This window comes from Glossina fuscipes, unplaced genomic scaffold, assembly GCF_014805625.2.
Source record: "Glossina fuscipes isolate IAEA_lab_2018 unplaced genomic scaffold, Yale_Gfus_2 2, whole genome shotgun sequence".
NCBI classification, from domain to species: domain Eukaryota; kingdom Metazoa; phylum Arthropoda; class Insecta; order Diptera; family Glossinidae; genus Glossina; species Glossina fuscipes.
Genome location: NW_023998416.1, coordinates 20,504,625 through 20,520,205, shown reverse-complemented (window position 1 = coordinate 20,520,205; position 15,581 = coordinate 20,504,625). Strand labels below are relative to the sequence as shown.

The 15,581-nt window shown below is 33.8% G+C and overlaps 1 protein-coding gene across 1 annotated transcript in view; it reads right to left on the bottom strand.

The window, feature by feature from the left end:
• Positions 1 to 15,581, bottom strand: part of LOC119632994 (diencephalon/mesencephalon homeobox protein 1) — an 80,607-nt gene that overhangs the window by 28,771 nt on the left and 36,255 nt on the right. The window contains exons 3-4 of the mRNA XM_038026172.1: positions 11,102 to 11,193; positions 7,084 to 7,185 (exon numbers count right to left, since the gene is read on the bottom strand). Of these exons, the coding sequence (XP_037882100.1) occupies positions 7,084 to 7,185; positions 11,102 to 11,193 (194 nt within the window). The remainder of the gene's footprint in view (positions 1 to 7,083; positions 7,186 to 11,101; positions 11,194 to 15,581) is intronic.

Genomic DNA, 15,581 nt, shown 5'->3' with positions numbered 1-15,581 from the left:
GAAAGGAACTTCTGAACCGTGTTTTCGGATGTAACAAATCGAATGACAAAATTAATATGCAGTCAGGTTTCGATGGTGAATCTGTTAATTTTCTTCCTCCATTTGTTCATTTTGACAAGAAGATCCTTGAAAAATTATGCCTTAACAAATCACTAGAGATTATCAAATCTATATATATATATATATCGAACGCATTTGTGTAAGAACCTGTTGGTTGTGTGCTTGCTTTTTGTCTTTTTTTTTTTTTTTTTTTTTTTTCTCTTCTTTCTTTGTGATACACATTTGCGCAAAGGACATCAAAAGCAAAATATTCGAGGCCGGGGACGAAAACTTTAATGTGATTGTAAACGATAATTTTGACACTTGATACTTTGAATTTAATTTAGATTTACAAAATTTCATACATGTCAATTTTCATTTCCTCGTTTTCTTTTTTTTTTTTTTTCATTGTCGCAGTTGTTATTCTCGTACACGTGTTACTGTCACAAGAGTACAAGCTATATACGATGCGCTGCTCGAGAAGGAAAGTAAGTAAGACTTTGAGTTGCACGTTATTTATGAACTTAATAAAACAATTACTTGTGCTGGCATTTTACAGTGCTGTCAAAATATATAAAGAAGAGAATGCCAATTTTTCGTGTGAATAAACAGTATGTTATGTGTGTATGTGTGTAACTATACACATTTTTGTTTACATTTCATAAGCTAAGTACATGAAAATTTTCTTTAGATTTCCTCTCCTAAGAAAGGAAACCACAAAAAAGGTATTTTGTTATATTTTTTTCGCTTGTATTTTTTTTTTTTTTTTTTTTTTTGCGAATAATGTCAGAGGATTTCAAATTGTTGGGATTTAAAGATTGACAAGGGTGTTGCTGTTGTTGTTATACTAAAATGAAGTTAATCAAACCGACGGAGTTTACGTATCTATTTTTGACTGATGTGACGGCAAACAGCCACAATTTTCATAGAAAAGATATCAAAAATATACAGGAATTATATAATAAATCTTAAGAGAATGCATAGCAGCGTAAAAGCAAGTACTTTCTACATAATTGGCAAGAAATGTATGTATTTCGATGTATTTACATGGCATAATGTGTTTGATTTCAAAGACGTATCATTATTATTTTGGTTCCTTTTCTTTTTTTCTTCTGCTGGTCGCACTTATTGTATGATGTAAATAAGTTATCCGTATGCATGAGTAATTGCGTAGGGAAATTTAGAAAGTGCCAAGGCCGTGTTTGCGGGTTCAAATCTGCAAATGCTGTCGACTTGACCTTGATTGTAGCTATAATGAGTGCGCAGTCAGTGAAGGTGTAGCAGACACCTACCAGACCGCGTCGTCATCTTTTCCTCTCTCCTCATTTCTTCGTGGCCGGCACTGTGCAGCAGGAATAGGGGACCCCGCTCTGAATGATTTCTAGGATGGTGAAAATGGCAACAAAATAATGACTTTCGAGAACAAAAGCATTCCAACATTGAGACCATTCTTGCCAGACGTCTTTAATTTAAGAGTTTCTGCCGCCGAGGAGTTTTTTAGCGCAAATTTGAATCTAAAAAAAATATTTAATCTTAACGCCTTCAGTTAGGGGAACATGATTTTGAGACTCCATTTTTGGAGAATGCAAAATGTTCAAATTAGTTTACCGGCTATCGCCTACGTGTTCCGTTCGAAGATATTACTATATAGATATTGTAAGAAACTCGAGGATTTTTGTCTTGGCCGGTGTGAAGAACTTATTTAAATTTTTAGAATGGGTTGCACACATGTTATTTTTATACAATAATTCTATTTATTATTTTTTTCCATTAGCTTGCAACCCTAGGATCATACAAATGCCATTTCTCATTCATATATTATTCCTTAGGGTCTCGCCACAAAGACTACATACGCAAATCGACTTCTTTTACCACACCTGTCGAACACAGAATCACTTACATTTTACATCTAGTAGCGAAATAGCAAAGAAGGCGGCAAGAACATATATAATTATATAGTTGAATACATAATCAAGTTCAAAAAGTTCATGTCAAACGTTTCATTTATTTTCAGAAACATTAAAAGCTTTCTAATCGCTCTCTGCATCATATCGTCTTAATACTCGGCTCTCAAAATGGATGAAGATTAAGCTGAAAAAAGCATTTTTCAAAAGTGGTAAGGACTTGAAAACCTGGGCTTAAGGTCACGCATTTATGGAAAGTTATATTTAAATGTACATTCACGTTAAATTTAGAATTCGCTAAAAGATAGCCTTACGTTAATAAGATCTAAAGTTTAGCGCTTTTGATAAACAAGATAGTTACCGTCTTTTTTCCTTAAAAAAAAAGCAAGAAAATTATTTTCGCAGTGACGGAGTTGTGGCAGACGCGATAACTAAAATGCGGTTAGGAAGATATTCACTGAGACAAAACGCTATGGGAAAATTTTAAAGTATTTTATTGAATAAATGAATGTTAAATGTATTTCTGAGTGGTCATCTCACTATTAACAGGTGCAGACGACTGTTTGCCACTACAGTTTCTTTGCAGTTCTAGTCGTGCTTGCGAGGGAATACTATTCATGCTGTGTGTTGAGAGTTTGCGGGCTTGCCAGCAAAAGACAATTGATAGACCGAGGGACTGACAGTTTGAAATGGGTGAATTAATCTTAATTCTTACGCTGATCAAGCACGCTGCGAAGACGCTAAAAGTTGTGAAGGATTTCAATAAATCAATGACGGTTAAGGTAGTAAAATATTTTTAATAGGCGATCATTTTAGTTCTAGGTTGGGCGTTACAACTTTTTTTTTGCTGTAGTAGGTGGTCAAAGCTTATATGGAAATTTTGATTTGCAATCATCAGAGACGATCATTAGATACCCTACACCATTTCGTCTAGTAAAGTCATTTACTCATTTTCGTTATAATATATCAATATTAATTTATAATTTTCCTTCAAGGCCCCCTATTGGAGGCTACTTAAAGCGTTAAGTAACGTCGTCTAAGTTCAGCAAATTTAATTTACTTGTCAAAAATTATACAATTTTTCAGTTCCTTTCATCATAGCAAACCACCAACTAGACTTTGTCGCCGTAGAAGGGCTTGCTTTCATGAGAGTCCCTATATGCGGTGCAGTCTAAAAAGTAGATTTATGCGATCCAAATTCATATTTTGACCAAAAAATATTAATAACTAGACATATTTAGTATATAGAGATTTATCTTCCATTGGAATCCTTATATGGGGAGGGATCTAAGAAAGAGACCTATGTGATCCAAGCTCGGTAAGGTAAATTTTTAGTTCAAATTATTATTATGAACGAATTTCATTAAGAAGTATTGAAGCCTATTGAGCCTTTTTACCATATAAATATTCAATTTCCATACAAACGGTTGTATGGTGAGAGGTTCAAAAAGATTGCCCCCTCCGATCCAAAGTTTTCACATCAGTTTAGAATGCCGAAATACTACTACTAAGGGATATTTGTTTTTCTAACGACTGGTCAAAATAAGATTTTACATGGGGAGTGGTCGAATAAGTGTCTCTCTCTGAACAATTTTCAATAGTGTTCGCCCTTGGGCCAAAGTCCGTCGGTGCACGAAAGGATAGTCAAGCTTAAATCGATCAAGCACCGTTTCCTGTGGGTGTTGCAAACGTCCCCAGAAACTTAAGGTACCCTTGCTTGAGAAGGCGAGTAAGTCGTCATTTGTACATACATGTACGATGGTCGATATAAAAATATTTTTTTTTTTCATTTCACATACTAAAAAACGAAATAACTTTCTTGTCAACCTTAAGAAAGGTGTGCTTAGCTCAAACAAATACTCTTTGCTTAGTGGGAAAGAGTGAGAGGCAAAGAGCGGAGAATAAGGGGAAAATATTTTTTTTTGTATATGAAAATGTTATAAAATTTATGATAAAACGTATGCATGTAATTTGATATTCGTTGTATACCATGTGCCTCGTAGAAAAGTAATTCGCTTAGAAGCAACGACAGCAGCACTACGAACAACGGTCGACACCATTAAATATTTAAATCATTAATACATGCTTTAATAAAGCCTTCTTTTAATCCAAAAATTTAATATTCTACGGATGGTTGTCGTCCTTGCAAAACTAATCGTTCTCTCTGTTTTGAATATATTTCAAGGCTTAAAACACGATTGTTCTTATAACTAATATAACTTATGTTATGTGATTCTATTTTTTTTTTTCTTTTGGTTGCTAAGCATTTGATTACTTGATTTGATTGCTTATCCATGTGAATTTAGGTCAATTATTGTTAGTGTTGATATTTATGATTATTACAAAATGTCGCTCACAACATCCGCAATTAATCCTTCATAGTGTTTTAAAAGCATCTATGATATGATATGTAATTTACATTTACTTGGCATCTTATTATTATGAAATGTATGCAAATTTGTTGTTTTTAGTTTCTCCTCATAATATGTCCATGTGTGTGCAAAAAAAAAAAAAAAAAAAAAAAAAGAATTGAAGAAGAACTTGGTTTGATTTTCTAATTTGCGTTGCTAATTTATTTATTTACACAAGTTAGATGCACAAATCTGTACAATAATGCGACTTATTAAAATTTATAGGCAACTAACCAAACAACAACTGTATGTACTAAAGTAACTTAAGTGCCTCACTAAGTATGAAAAAAAAAAGCATATAAGTATATGGATAGATAACAACCTATGATGCATTCATTGCATGAGTGTGGGTATCATATCAAGGCTATAAAGTTCGTCATCATCGTCGTAGAGCATTAGTGTTTTACAATTCAGTCCATGATTAACATAAATTTTGCGAAATTACCAGCAATTAGTGGTAACCTGACATATTTAGATTTGCATCATAAGTGAGGAAAAGTGTCTTATACAATATTTTATTTTTTTTCGTTGTTGTTGTTATTTTACGAAACTGTAAGGAAGGCACTTTTGCACGTTATTTCCTTGGCGGTTATCTAGTTGTTTGCGTATAATAATTTTTATTTTAATAAAGCATTTTTATTCATGTACTTGCAACTTTACATCCCTTTTCGTTTATAATTGTTCATCACGGCATGGTTCTTAATGAGCAAATTTTCTTTGCTTTGTTCAAGTTGTTTGTTAACACATTCGTGTTAAGTGAACTTTCTTTTATATGAAATTGTTAAACTAAAGTGGTTTATTTTGAGTCTATTTCCGGCATAATTAGGGCACTTAAAGTAACTTACTGTCCGTCTATCTCCTTTTGCCTACATATGTTAAAATAACTATGAAATTTGTATTCACCTTGAGTTGAATCTTCTCAATAGCCATTGCCTTAAGTAAATATAATATATAAATATCGCATTAGTTCTTTTTGTAAGCATGTTAATGGAAAGTGTTGTTGTAGTTTGTTTTTTTCGACGAATTTCAAACTTTTAGCTAGCGCGCGCCTTATGCTTCAAACTGATGAGTGATGGGTGAGATTGATTTAGCTCACAAGACTCCCGGAATTTATTATTTTAAAGAACGACAAGTATAACATCGTAATGCTTTTCCGTAAATTTTTTGGTACCGCGAAAGTTTTTCGCGCCGAGTCTGAGAATTCTTTCATTCACCCTTCATGTCTAGCGGAAAAGGATTCGCTTCTAGTTTTGTGTGCTTCACATGGGTGTGATGTAGTGTGTGAGCTAGTGCGACAATATATTTTAATGGCCTAAAACGATGAAAGAAATCCCAGCACTTTATAGGCCTTGTCTTTTTTTCTTCAACCATATGACTGTGGGTAACATAAAAGCGTGGGAGCTGTAAATAGTGGGATGCAAGTGGACGACGAGCAGAGTAACGGGACCCCTAGCCTATTGGGATTGTCCCGCTGCACTAGAAGCGCCAGAGCTAAAATAACCAAGGGATATCGTGAGTCACGATGCAAACACTCATGTTAAGCCACCCTTTGCCTCGATCGCTCTAAACGACAATACTCACAATAAAATTCAGAAACTGATGCCTGAGAATTTCTATATTTGCTTTAAAGGCTTGAAGCAGACGACGAACATTCCGGATAGCATTTCGAATTTTTTTAGTCAAAACTTCAAGTAATGAAATGAAACTAGTAGTGTTGCCATTTCATAAGATTTCGTTTGGCTTGTTCTAGCCTCGGGCTAAAAAGCGGGGTACATCCCTTTTAGCAATACGTTTGCAATTCTCAGAAAGAAGCTTCAGCGATCCCATGAAGTATGTATATCCTTGATCAGCATCAAATTCTAAATGGGCTTAAGTATGTGTACTATATAACTGTAGGGTGGTGTAGTCTATTTTAGCCGGCACCGCGGCCCACTATAGCCTTTGCAGTTGTTTTAGTTTAGAAACTTTTTGTTGTTTTACATCTAATTTTGGAAGTAAAGTCTTGATGTTAAGATTATAATGCAAGTCTCACTTTGGTCATGCCCGTAGTTAGTACGTTGAAGGCTATCTCAAAATGCATATCATCTACCTCGAAATCTAGGGCTAAATCGGTTAGAAATTGCGTCTCTAGGAATGTTTTACTTGCATCAAAGCTTGGCGAGGACAAGCAGACACAAAGATTTGATCAAATTAGCAGCAATTCTAAAATTAGTGGAGGATATATCCACCGGATGATATCTTCTGCACGTTCGAGTGGTGCAAACTTGACGATGTATTTAGTATATTGCTACCTTCTGCTCTAAAGCCCTGCAGCATTGTTAGTGATGTTTTTTATTAAGCGGGATTCTTTTATGAAAACATGTAACTTTCAATAAAGTAACATTTAAAATTCAAAAGTACGAAGAAATATTAAGACTAGCAAAGAAGAAAATCCTTTGATCTTTAGACCTAAATGCACTCTGCACAATACACTTTAAAGGTATAAATAAAAAAGGAAAAAATAATCTTAACTCGATATAAATTAGGGTCGCTTTAGATGAGGATTTTCAAGTGAAATATGATACAATCTTTCATATAATAAACATACAAAATGCCACAATCACATTAACATAGGAGAAAAAAAAAAAAACAAAATTCAATTCGAATCTACTCTCTAAGCATTTTGGCAAAGAGAGAAAAAAATGAGTTTTTTAAAGTCAGAAAATTATAAATGAAATTAAGCTTCTCACCTGGACACGAGCTTCCGTCAGATTAATTTTCATGGCTAGATCTTCACGTGTGAACACATCCGGATAATGAGTTTGAGCGAATGCAGTCTCAAGTTCTTCCAGCTTTTGATGAGGATAAGCGTAAAACAAACATAAAAAAAGGAAACAATTACTAAAAAACTAATAAAAAAAACTAATTAAAGAAATAAAAAAGAAGGGAAAACAAGAGAAAAGTTACGTGGTTTTTGATACACGCCGTTCACTTGGGTGGAAGTAACAAAGGAATTATTATTATGATAACCACTATGATAATTGAAATGTTTTCGGGAAGAAAACAAAAGACTGTTAAATGGTGAACATATTTGTGGACCCTTAGTCGTACGGAAAGTTTTATAATGGAGCAAAAAAACGATGCTCACATAACAGTTCATTCCGTTTTCTAAGACAAGACACTGTGTAATGTGACACTGTCTTCAGTTATCACATTAAAGCGTAGGTAACATAGTTTCTTTGAGTTTGAGTGTGCACCGACAAACAAAACATTCGATAGGTAAACAGTTGTGAGTGATGAACAATGAATCCATTACGATATGCAAAGCCCAAGAATCCGTGATACAGCCTATGTGAACCTTTATTACCGACGGTAAAGCTGAATATCCATTGTGGCTTTACTTGAGGGTGCAACGATGTGGATCGGCAGTGCGTGATGTATTACGATTTGGCACAGCCGGAATGCCATCAACAATAATTAGTACTGTTGTTGTAAAAAATGGGCGTGATACACCAAAATTAATTATATCGCTTCTAGTACAAAGAAATTCGGCCCCGTTTAGCAGAACACGCCCAGAAAATGTTTGTAACTCCAACCTGGAATGTACCACTCTCCCTACTGTTACCAGTAAGCGTTACTTCTTCTAATTATCATGGGTTTCAATAGATGAGGTATTGTTTGTAAGCATCGATATATGGGTTATTTTGTAGAAAGCCTCGGAAGACCAGACATTTTTTGAGATGGAAATCGATAAGAGCCTAAGAGGTGAGAAAAAGTAGTAGCTACAAATGGTCAATACTTTGATTTATCTGTTCACTCAATTTGCTCTGAAATAATTGCGTTTTTGACCACTGAAAAACTGACCGAACTAACTTCCAATAGCTAGAAATGGCAGTAATCTCTTAATGAAGTAGCTACTGCGCATGGCAACCTTGTGAAAATTTTGCAAATCACGCATGTATTTGCTATATTCTAACCTGAAACTCCGATTTAAATCTTTGGCTCAATCCCTCCGATCAACACTTGCATTGTTTGTAAGGGAAAACGCTACATATAATAGACGGTGGGCCCTTGGGGATACTTAACAAGATTATTTTTACAATAGACGGGCTGAAGAGACTTAGTCCATTGATCAGTTAAATGGAGGATAGAATATTTTACAAAATGAAAATCCAGTCGCTAGTATTAATTGATAATTCTCGAACTCTTAAATCAAGTAAGATGAAAATAAAATTTTGGATTCATAGAAGGTTCCAAACTTCGTAATAAAGTTCTGGTTATGTTACATATTACTGAAGCATCCATCTTGTTCGGTAAATGTGCCTTATTCGCACTATTATGGGTTTGCAATAAAGTAAAAAAGTTTTATTATTCGTGAAGAAGTATTATAGGAATTTTGCAAAGAATATAATAAGCCCAGAGAACGCAGTCAAGAAATTAATTTTTTTTTTTTATTATATTTTGTCACAACATACATTGCAACATTGCAGTGCAAAATGAGGACGTTCCTGTGTGTAAAGCTGTGAACTGCCGTCCCTCTATCAGTAAATTGGATCCAAAGCATTTTGTAACAATTATAAGAGATTGATTTTCGTAACGTCTGGTATAGTTTTATGGCAAATTAACAGAATCTAACCAAAACATAGACGAAATTAACGAAAAACTTTGGAAAGAAGTTAAGAACTTACTATGTTTTATACCGAAAACGATCAAAGCTTATCGAAAACAGTAATAAGAAATACACCAATACACACTAAATGCGAAATACAAACAACATGAGAAATACACATAATTTTTAACTATTATCCAATCCATTTAGATCCAATAACTTTAGGTAGAGAATTTTCTGCTACCTTTACGTCCCAAGAATATTCGGACATTCATTATATGAGTTTTATCTTTTCTTATCAATTATAGAATAGAATTAAAAATCAATTAAGTGGCAAAACATTGGTCGAACTATGTTAAGTAGTCACAGTACTTATTGCGACTTTTCCGCAAATGGAAGATCAGCGTGAACATAAAAGACATATTTTAGTGTTTTGTTTCAAAACAGAAAACACACCTGCAGAAGCGCATAGAGTGTATGTGCTGTGCATGGACCTAATGTTTTGGCATAACGCGCTTGTTAAAATTGATGTGCGAAATTTCATTCTGGAAATTTTTCAGTGAAAACTTTACCGCTCTTCTGTTAGGCTATATACTACTGAGATAAACGTTACGGTTGCAGCTGATCGACACATAACGACTCCTGAGATTTGCATAAAAACTTAATTCATCCAAAACAAGTTTTAATGATCGCATAAAAAGACTGAGATTTACAAAGAAACCGGATATTTGGACTCTACATGGTTTAGATAACGCATTAGTATTTCCAATATGCTGTTCAACCAAAATCGAAACGAACCGTTACTAGAAAGAATTATAATTGATGATGAAAAATGGAAAACATCAGAACGGGATATCCATGAAGATTTCACTGTCAGTATGATGAGATTTTAAAGGATTTGTCTATTATAGGCTTCTGCCGCGTAGCAAAATAATTAGTTCTCAGGAATACTGTGAACAACTAACCAAATTAAATGGACCCTTGCAGCAGAAATGACCGGGATTGTTCAACCAATAAATGTTGCTTTTCACCACCGCATGTAGGGCTTCACAGTTCTTTCGTTACCCGCCAAAAATTATTAGAACTTATTACCACATGCACCATATAGTCTTAACATTGCGTCATCAAATTGCTATCTTTTCCGTTCTCTGCAAAATTTTTAACTCAGATGACAGTGTAAATTTATATATAGAACATTTTTTTGCTGCAAAAGATCAGAAATTTTCTGAGGAGTGGATAGTGAAATTGCCTGAAAAGTGGCGATTTATTGTTGAGTAAAATGGCAAATATATATAACTTAATAAAGCTTATTCCTTATATAAAAAAAAAATAATTTTATTTCACAATGAAAAATCGCAAGAAATTTCCGCCCACCTACAGTATATACATATAATTGTAATTTATTTATACCAAAGAAATAAACTCCTGGTCTTAAAGGTGGAATGAGCATAAGCAGCCCAGACTATCGACTCTTCTTTTTTTCAAAGGTAGACAGACTAGCTTAGTAGCTCTATTTAAAGTCTTAACCTTTGCAAAAGAAAAATTTTATAAGGATTGACGGGCACATGAAGAAATTGAGCTTCTTTTTCTAAGCAATCCGATTAGGTTGAGAAGAGACGGTGCTCTTGTAGATAAAGTTTCGCTGACCACAGTAACGACGCGTATAGACAGAAAGATGTAAGGCCATTGTCTTGATATATCTCACAATCAGTGTTAGAAGTACTTTGATGAGAAAAAGGAAATTTGGAGGACAAGATCGTTTTACTAGAGATCGTAAACAGGCAGATGATGTTAATATCTCTCATTCAGCGGACGAAGGATATAGAATGCGGCACGGCGTTTACAGGCGTCACATTCAGCTTTTGTATGTTATGGTGAAGCAACCAGATAAACTCAAATTTTCCTGTAAGCGAAAAATAGATACCTTAGCTAGTTTTGGGCTACCCTAGTTCCTTCTCTCAAGGCCAAATACTTATTGTTAGTGCAATAATATTACAAAAGGCGTCGGCAATCGCAAAGTGTCGCACTTTGCCACCGAAAACAGCGGTCACCTTTGCGCGGTCTCTACGCTTTACAAATTTTCAGACAAACCTAATATCTGGCTAAGTGTGGGTATAGGAATTGAGACTAACGAAATAAGGGAAAATTAAATATTTCACCTGTTGTAAGGTAAATGTTGTACGATTACGTCTTTGTTTGCGGCGCACAAATGTTTCATCGTGTATGGCAGGATGGTAGGAATAGCTGGTATCTGCAAATATAAGAGAAGAGAATTAAAAAAAAAGGAAAAATTTTAAATTGTTTCCTCTGTGTTCATTCATATTCCTTCTTCTCTTTCCCAATTTCAAAGAGATTTATATTTTTATGACAATTTCAGAAAAAAATAAAAGTGAAGTAGCAATAAGAGCAACATTTTATTTATTGAATCACGGTACCGAAATTGCTTAAGAGGATTACTTTACGAATGTCTAGTCTAAAGCAAAAAAGGCAGAAAGAGGTCGCAAAAATATAAACACCAAAAAAAAAAAAAAAAACGGAAAAAAGGAAAAAAAAAATTCGAAAGCAACTCATAATTTATTAGAGAAACTTTGCTGTTCCTTTTCCTCTGATAGACGCTAAAAATTAATGAAATTTTAAATTGACCTTTTTCTACTGAGAACAAATAAAAAGGATAACTAGCCATTGTAATTTATTATTTTTGCATATAAAATAAACTAAAGAAATTTTTTAATGCAAAGGTAATACAAAAAAAAAAAAAATATATATATATATATATATATATATATATGTGTAACTAGCTTTTCTCATAATTATCAGAGAAGATAAAATAAAATATTAATTGTTTCATTAAATATTTATAACGACGATGAAGATGATGATGATGATGAGGAGAGTGCGTTGAAGACAACTCAAGATTGAAGAGAGCGAAAAAAAAAAATAAAGAAAAAATGTATAAAATGAAAGCAGGGTTAGAGAATAGGTTCAGCTAGAGAGCACAATATGGCCAAGTGAATTAGCGTTTTATAAAGCTGATAAGTGAAAAGGATTCTTCAGACATTCGAACATACACAGTTATACATAGGCATAAAGAGCGAGAGAGGTTTTGCGTACGGGCACAAAGAAGCAGCAAAGTAGCTGTTGGCAGCTAACAGCATTACTGCGCATTAAAGTTTCCCCAGAGACACAATATAACTTATATTAAGCTAGAAAATGCTCATGTCATAGTATGAGTTTGTAAAATAAAAAAAAAAAAAAAAAAGAAACAATAACAAAGTTCTAGCTAAAGTATAGAGAAAGAAGTGCAAAGTAAACATACATTGTAGACATTCATGTTTAGCAGCAGGCAAGCTGAGCAAATGGCCGCTAGACTTTAAGTAGGGCACACGCGGCACATATACAGTTAACGACTCTGTACATATATACGTATCTGTTCATTTAACTAGACTCAATACATATACACATATACGTATACACACAACGTATGTTCATATATATATATATATTTGTACACATATGTTCCCCTATATATATATATATATGTACAAATATGAATACCTCTGTGCATACATATAAACTGTAATCCGATTATTTTTTACAACAGTAATTTATAAAAGAACATAAACAGCATTAACTTGATCATCATCGTTAATGTTTTTATTATTATTCTTGCAGTTGTTTGTTGTCTCGCAACTTAATATAACGAGTTGAGTCAAAAGTCCTTTTATGGCAAGTGTTTTAAATGACATCTCCTTACCAGTCTCTCAACTAAAAATCTCTTCTTATTTTTTCTTTCTCTTTTCGCATTCGGTTGTTGCTTTTTTCATAAGTATAAAAACAACAACAAAATCGCATAAACAACAAAAATTAAAATTAAATTTTGCAATTTGTACCTTATTATTTATTTAAAACAAATTGAAAATTAATTTCGCATAGTGTGCAAAACGTAGGTACATGTGTATGTTTTTCAGGACGAGCAGTAAAAGTTTTTTCTCCCATTTTCATCTGATGAAATGTAAATGTTAACACTATAAGTATGATTGTGTACGTGCCACTGTATGCGAACATACTATATATAATGTAATGAAGGCCTTGGGTCACATATACGATTACCTTACAAACTAACCAAACGGATGACCCTGCTTAAAATGATTATTTCACTGAGAATGATGATAGTCATAATGATACTCTTGCGTATATGTATATATAAATATATATATATATACGTAGTGTTGAAAATCAATTAAATTCTTTATGCAAATATAAGAAGAAAAATTATGAAAATTTTAAATGAAAGGAAAGTTTGTTTTACTTCATTCAAATTTATCAAGTTTTTCTTTAAATTTTCACAAACACATTTAAAAAACGGTAATTTATCAAATATTCATTTTGTGATATTAACTTTTATAAGTAAATTTGCCAGGCGGTACCTCGCACTACTTTTGTAAAAATAGCGCTCAAAACTATAATGAAAAGTAGAATGGAGTTTAGGTCAAGCGGAATGAGATCTAATCAGCGTAATAAAATGCTTCAAAAATTAATAATTATTCCCATAAATTTTTCGAAATTGACTCGCCAGTCATCTGTCTGAAAGCGGACTCTAAATTCCTCAGAGTTTATATAGTTTCTGCATATTCCAAGCAGAAGTCTACGCAATCGCCGCAAGTGCCTCTGAATGCTTAAGAAGGCAGTACAGGAGAGAACGGCCAAGTCCCTTAAAGTCCCTAGAGGGCCGAATGATAACATCTAGGCTTGTGTTGGAGCGCCTTCACACACTGAACGGGCTAGGCAGACACAATGAAGTGCACCTAATATGGGTACCTGGTCATTCGGGGGTTGTGGGCAACGAAAGGGCTAACTGATAGACATTAAATCTTTCTGTGGTGTACCAAGAAGCCATATTAAAAGATTGGAATGGCAATGGGCACAGAAAAAATTGTATTGCCCGCCAATGGCAATGAGAGGAACAAAGGCAGGCAAAAACATACATATAATTTTCCGGTATGGCTGCTACTAAGAAGAAGTAACCCCTTCATGCAGTTTCCATTGCCAAGGAACATACAAAAGGACTATGTGAAAGTGAGGCCATCTGCAGAATCAGACGCCAGGACACAATATAACCAGCTGGATGCACTCGACTATGATGTGTTATGATTTTATTTCGCTCATATAGATCTCCGGTTGGAAGGCAACAAAAAGGAAACGATATACGGCCTAGACCAGGATATCTAACATCTATCACTGGCTTCAAAGAACAATTAAATATCTTACATCAATCATCCAACGAGTACTCATGTAATGAATTTTCAAGATAAGGTGTTATTTAGGAAATGATCGAAAAAGTGGTCTCATCCGAATCATTTTCAATAGATTTCCTCCTCGGGCCAAACCATGTAAGTGCATTAAACTCCATCGATATACTTAAAAAACTGCGATAGGTTGAACACGAGAAAACAAGACGGACAGACGGACAGACAAATTTGACACGATTCAAAATGTAACTATGAATCGATCGGTATAATAAAAGATGGATCCATCCCATATTCTTCTAGATATTGCATACAATCGAAGAAACTTAATGCGCATATTTCAACCGTCCTTTCATCTATTTACTCAAGTGCTAAAGTGGAATTTCTGAATGAATCTTAAAAGCATTCATTTACAATTCATTTCGACGTCTCCCATCATTACCGAACAAATAAGCTTTCCATGACAAGAGTTGCTTAGTGTCTTTTAAAATGCAGTCATGATTCTAATCAATCACTTCGCTTGGTCTGACAATTATCAAAGCAGTGAGATAAAGTGTCAAAAGTCAAAATCTTAACTTATTTTGGAAAGAAATACTTAAATTTAAGTTTTACGCTCTGGAGAATGATTTCCGATTTTAGTCGATTGCGATTTCAAGAAACAAACAGAAACAAAAGGATCAATCGATTCCAGATGTTATGTCCTTCTGTGCGAAATGACTTATTGACCGGCCTGAAGATATTTGAAGCAAAGAATACAAACACCACGAAATAGTGAATCCAACTTCTCCTTTTTACTAACCTATGCTCCTTAATCACCGTATATTCAGTCCCCTAAATGTACATATTTTTAAAACAAGTCATTTTAATACAAAAAAAAAACGCCTAAAATGTAACTTTCGCAGGCTCCCCCACGTGTTTCAAGGCTTCTTACTTGCAACGCTAAACTTATTTAAGCATTTACGAGTGTTTGATTTTTTCACTTCTGGTTTTCCGCTTATGACAACACACTTATCATATCAATTTTTAAATAGCCTGACAAATGGACTAGCAAATAAGTAAATCTTGTTCACAAAAAATATTGTTTACACTTTTCTCTCTCCACGTTGCATGTATAAAAATCCTGCACAGCAAATTAAATTTTTCATATTAACCTTATAAGTTTTTAAGACTATCAAAGGATAAAAAAAACAACAACAAAAAAAAGAGATGGGAAAAGAGTCTATGTACAATTGTTATTTTTCGTTTCAATACGAATGCTATTTGAGAATTCCTTTCTATTATTTCCAAGTTTCTATTTAATTCCATTTAACGGTAATTGGATTGACAGTATTGACGGCGTTTTATGTTTGATCGAATTTTCTCTAAAATTTTATTTACAAAATTGCCGCCATCG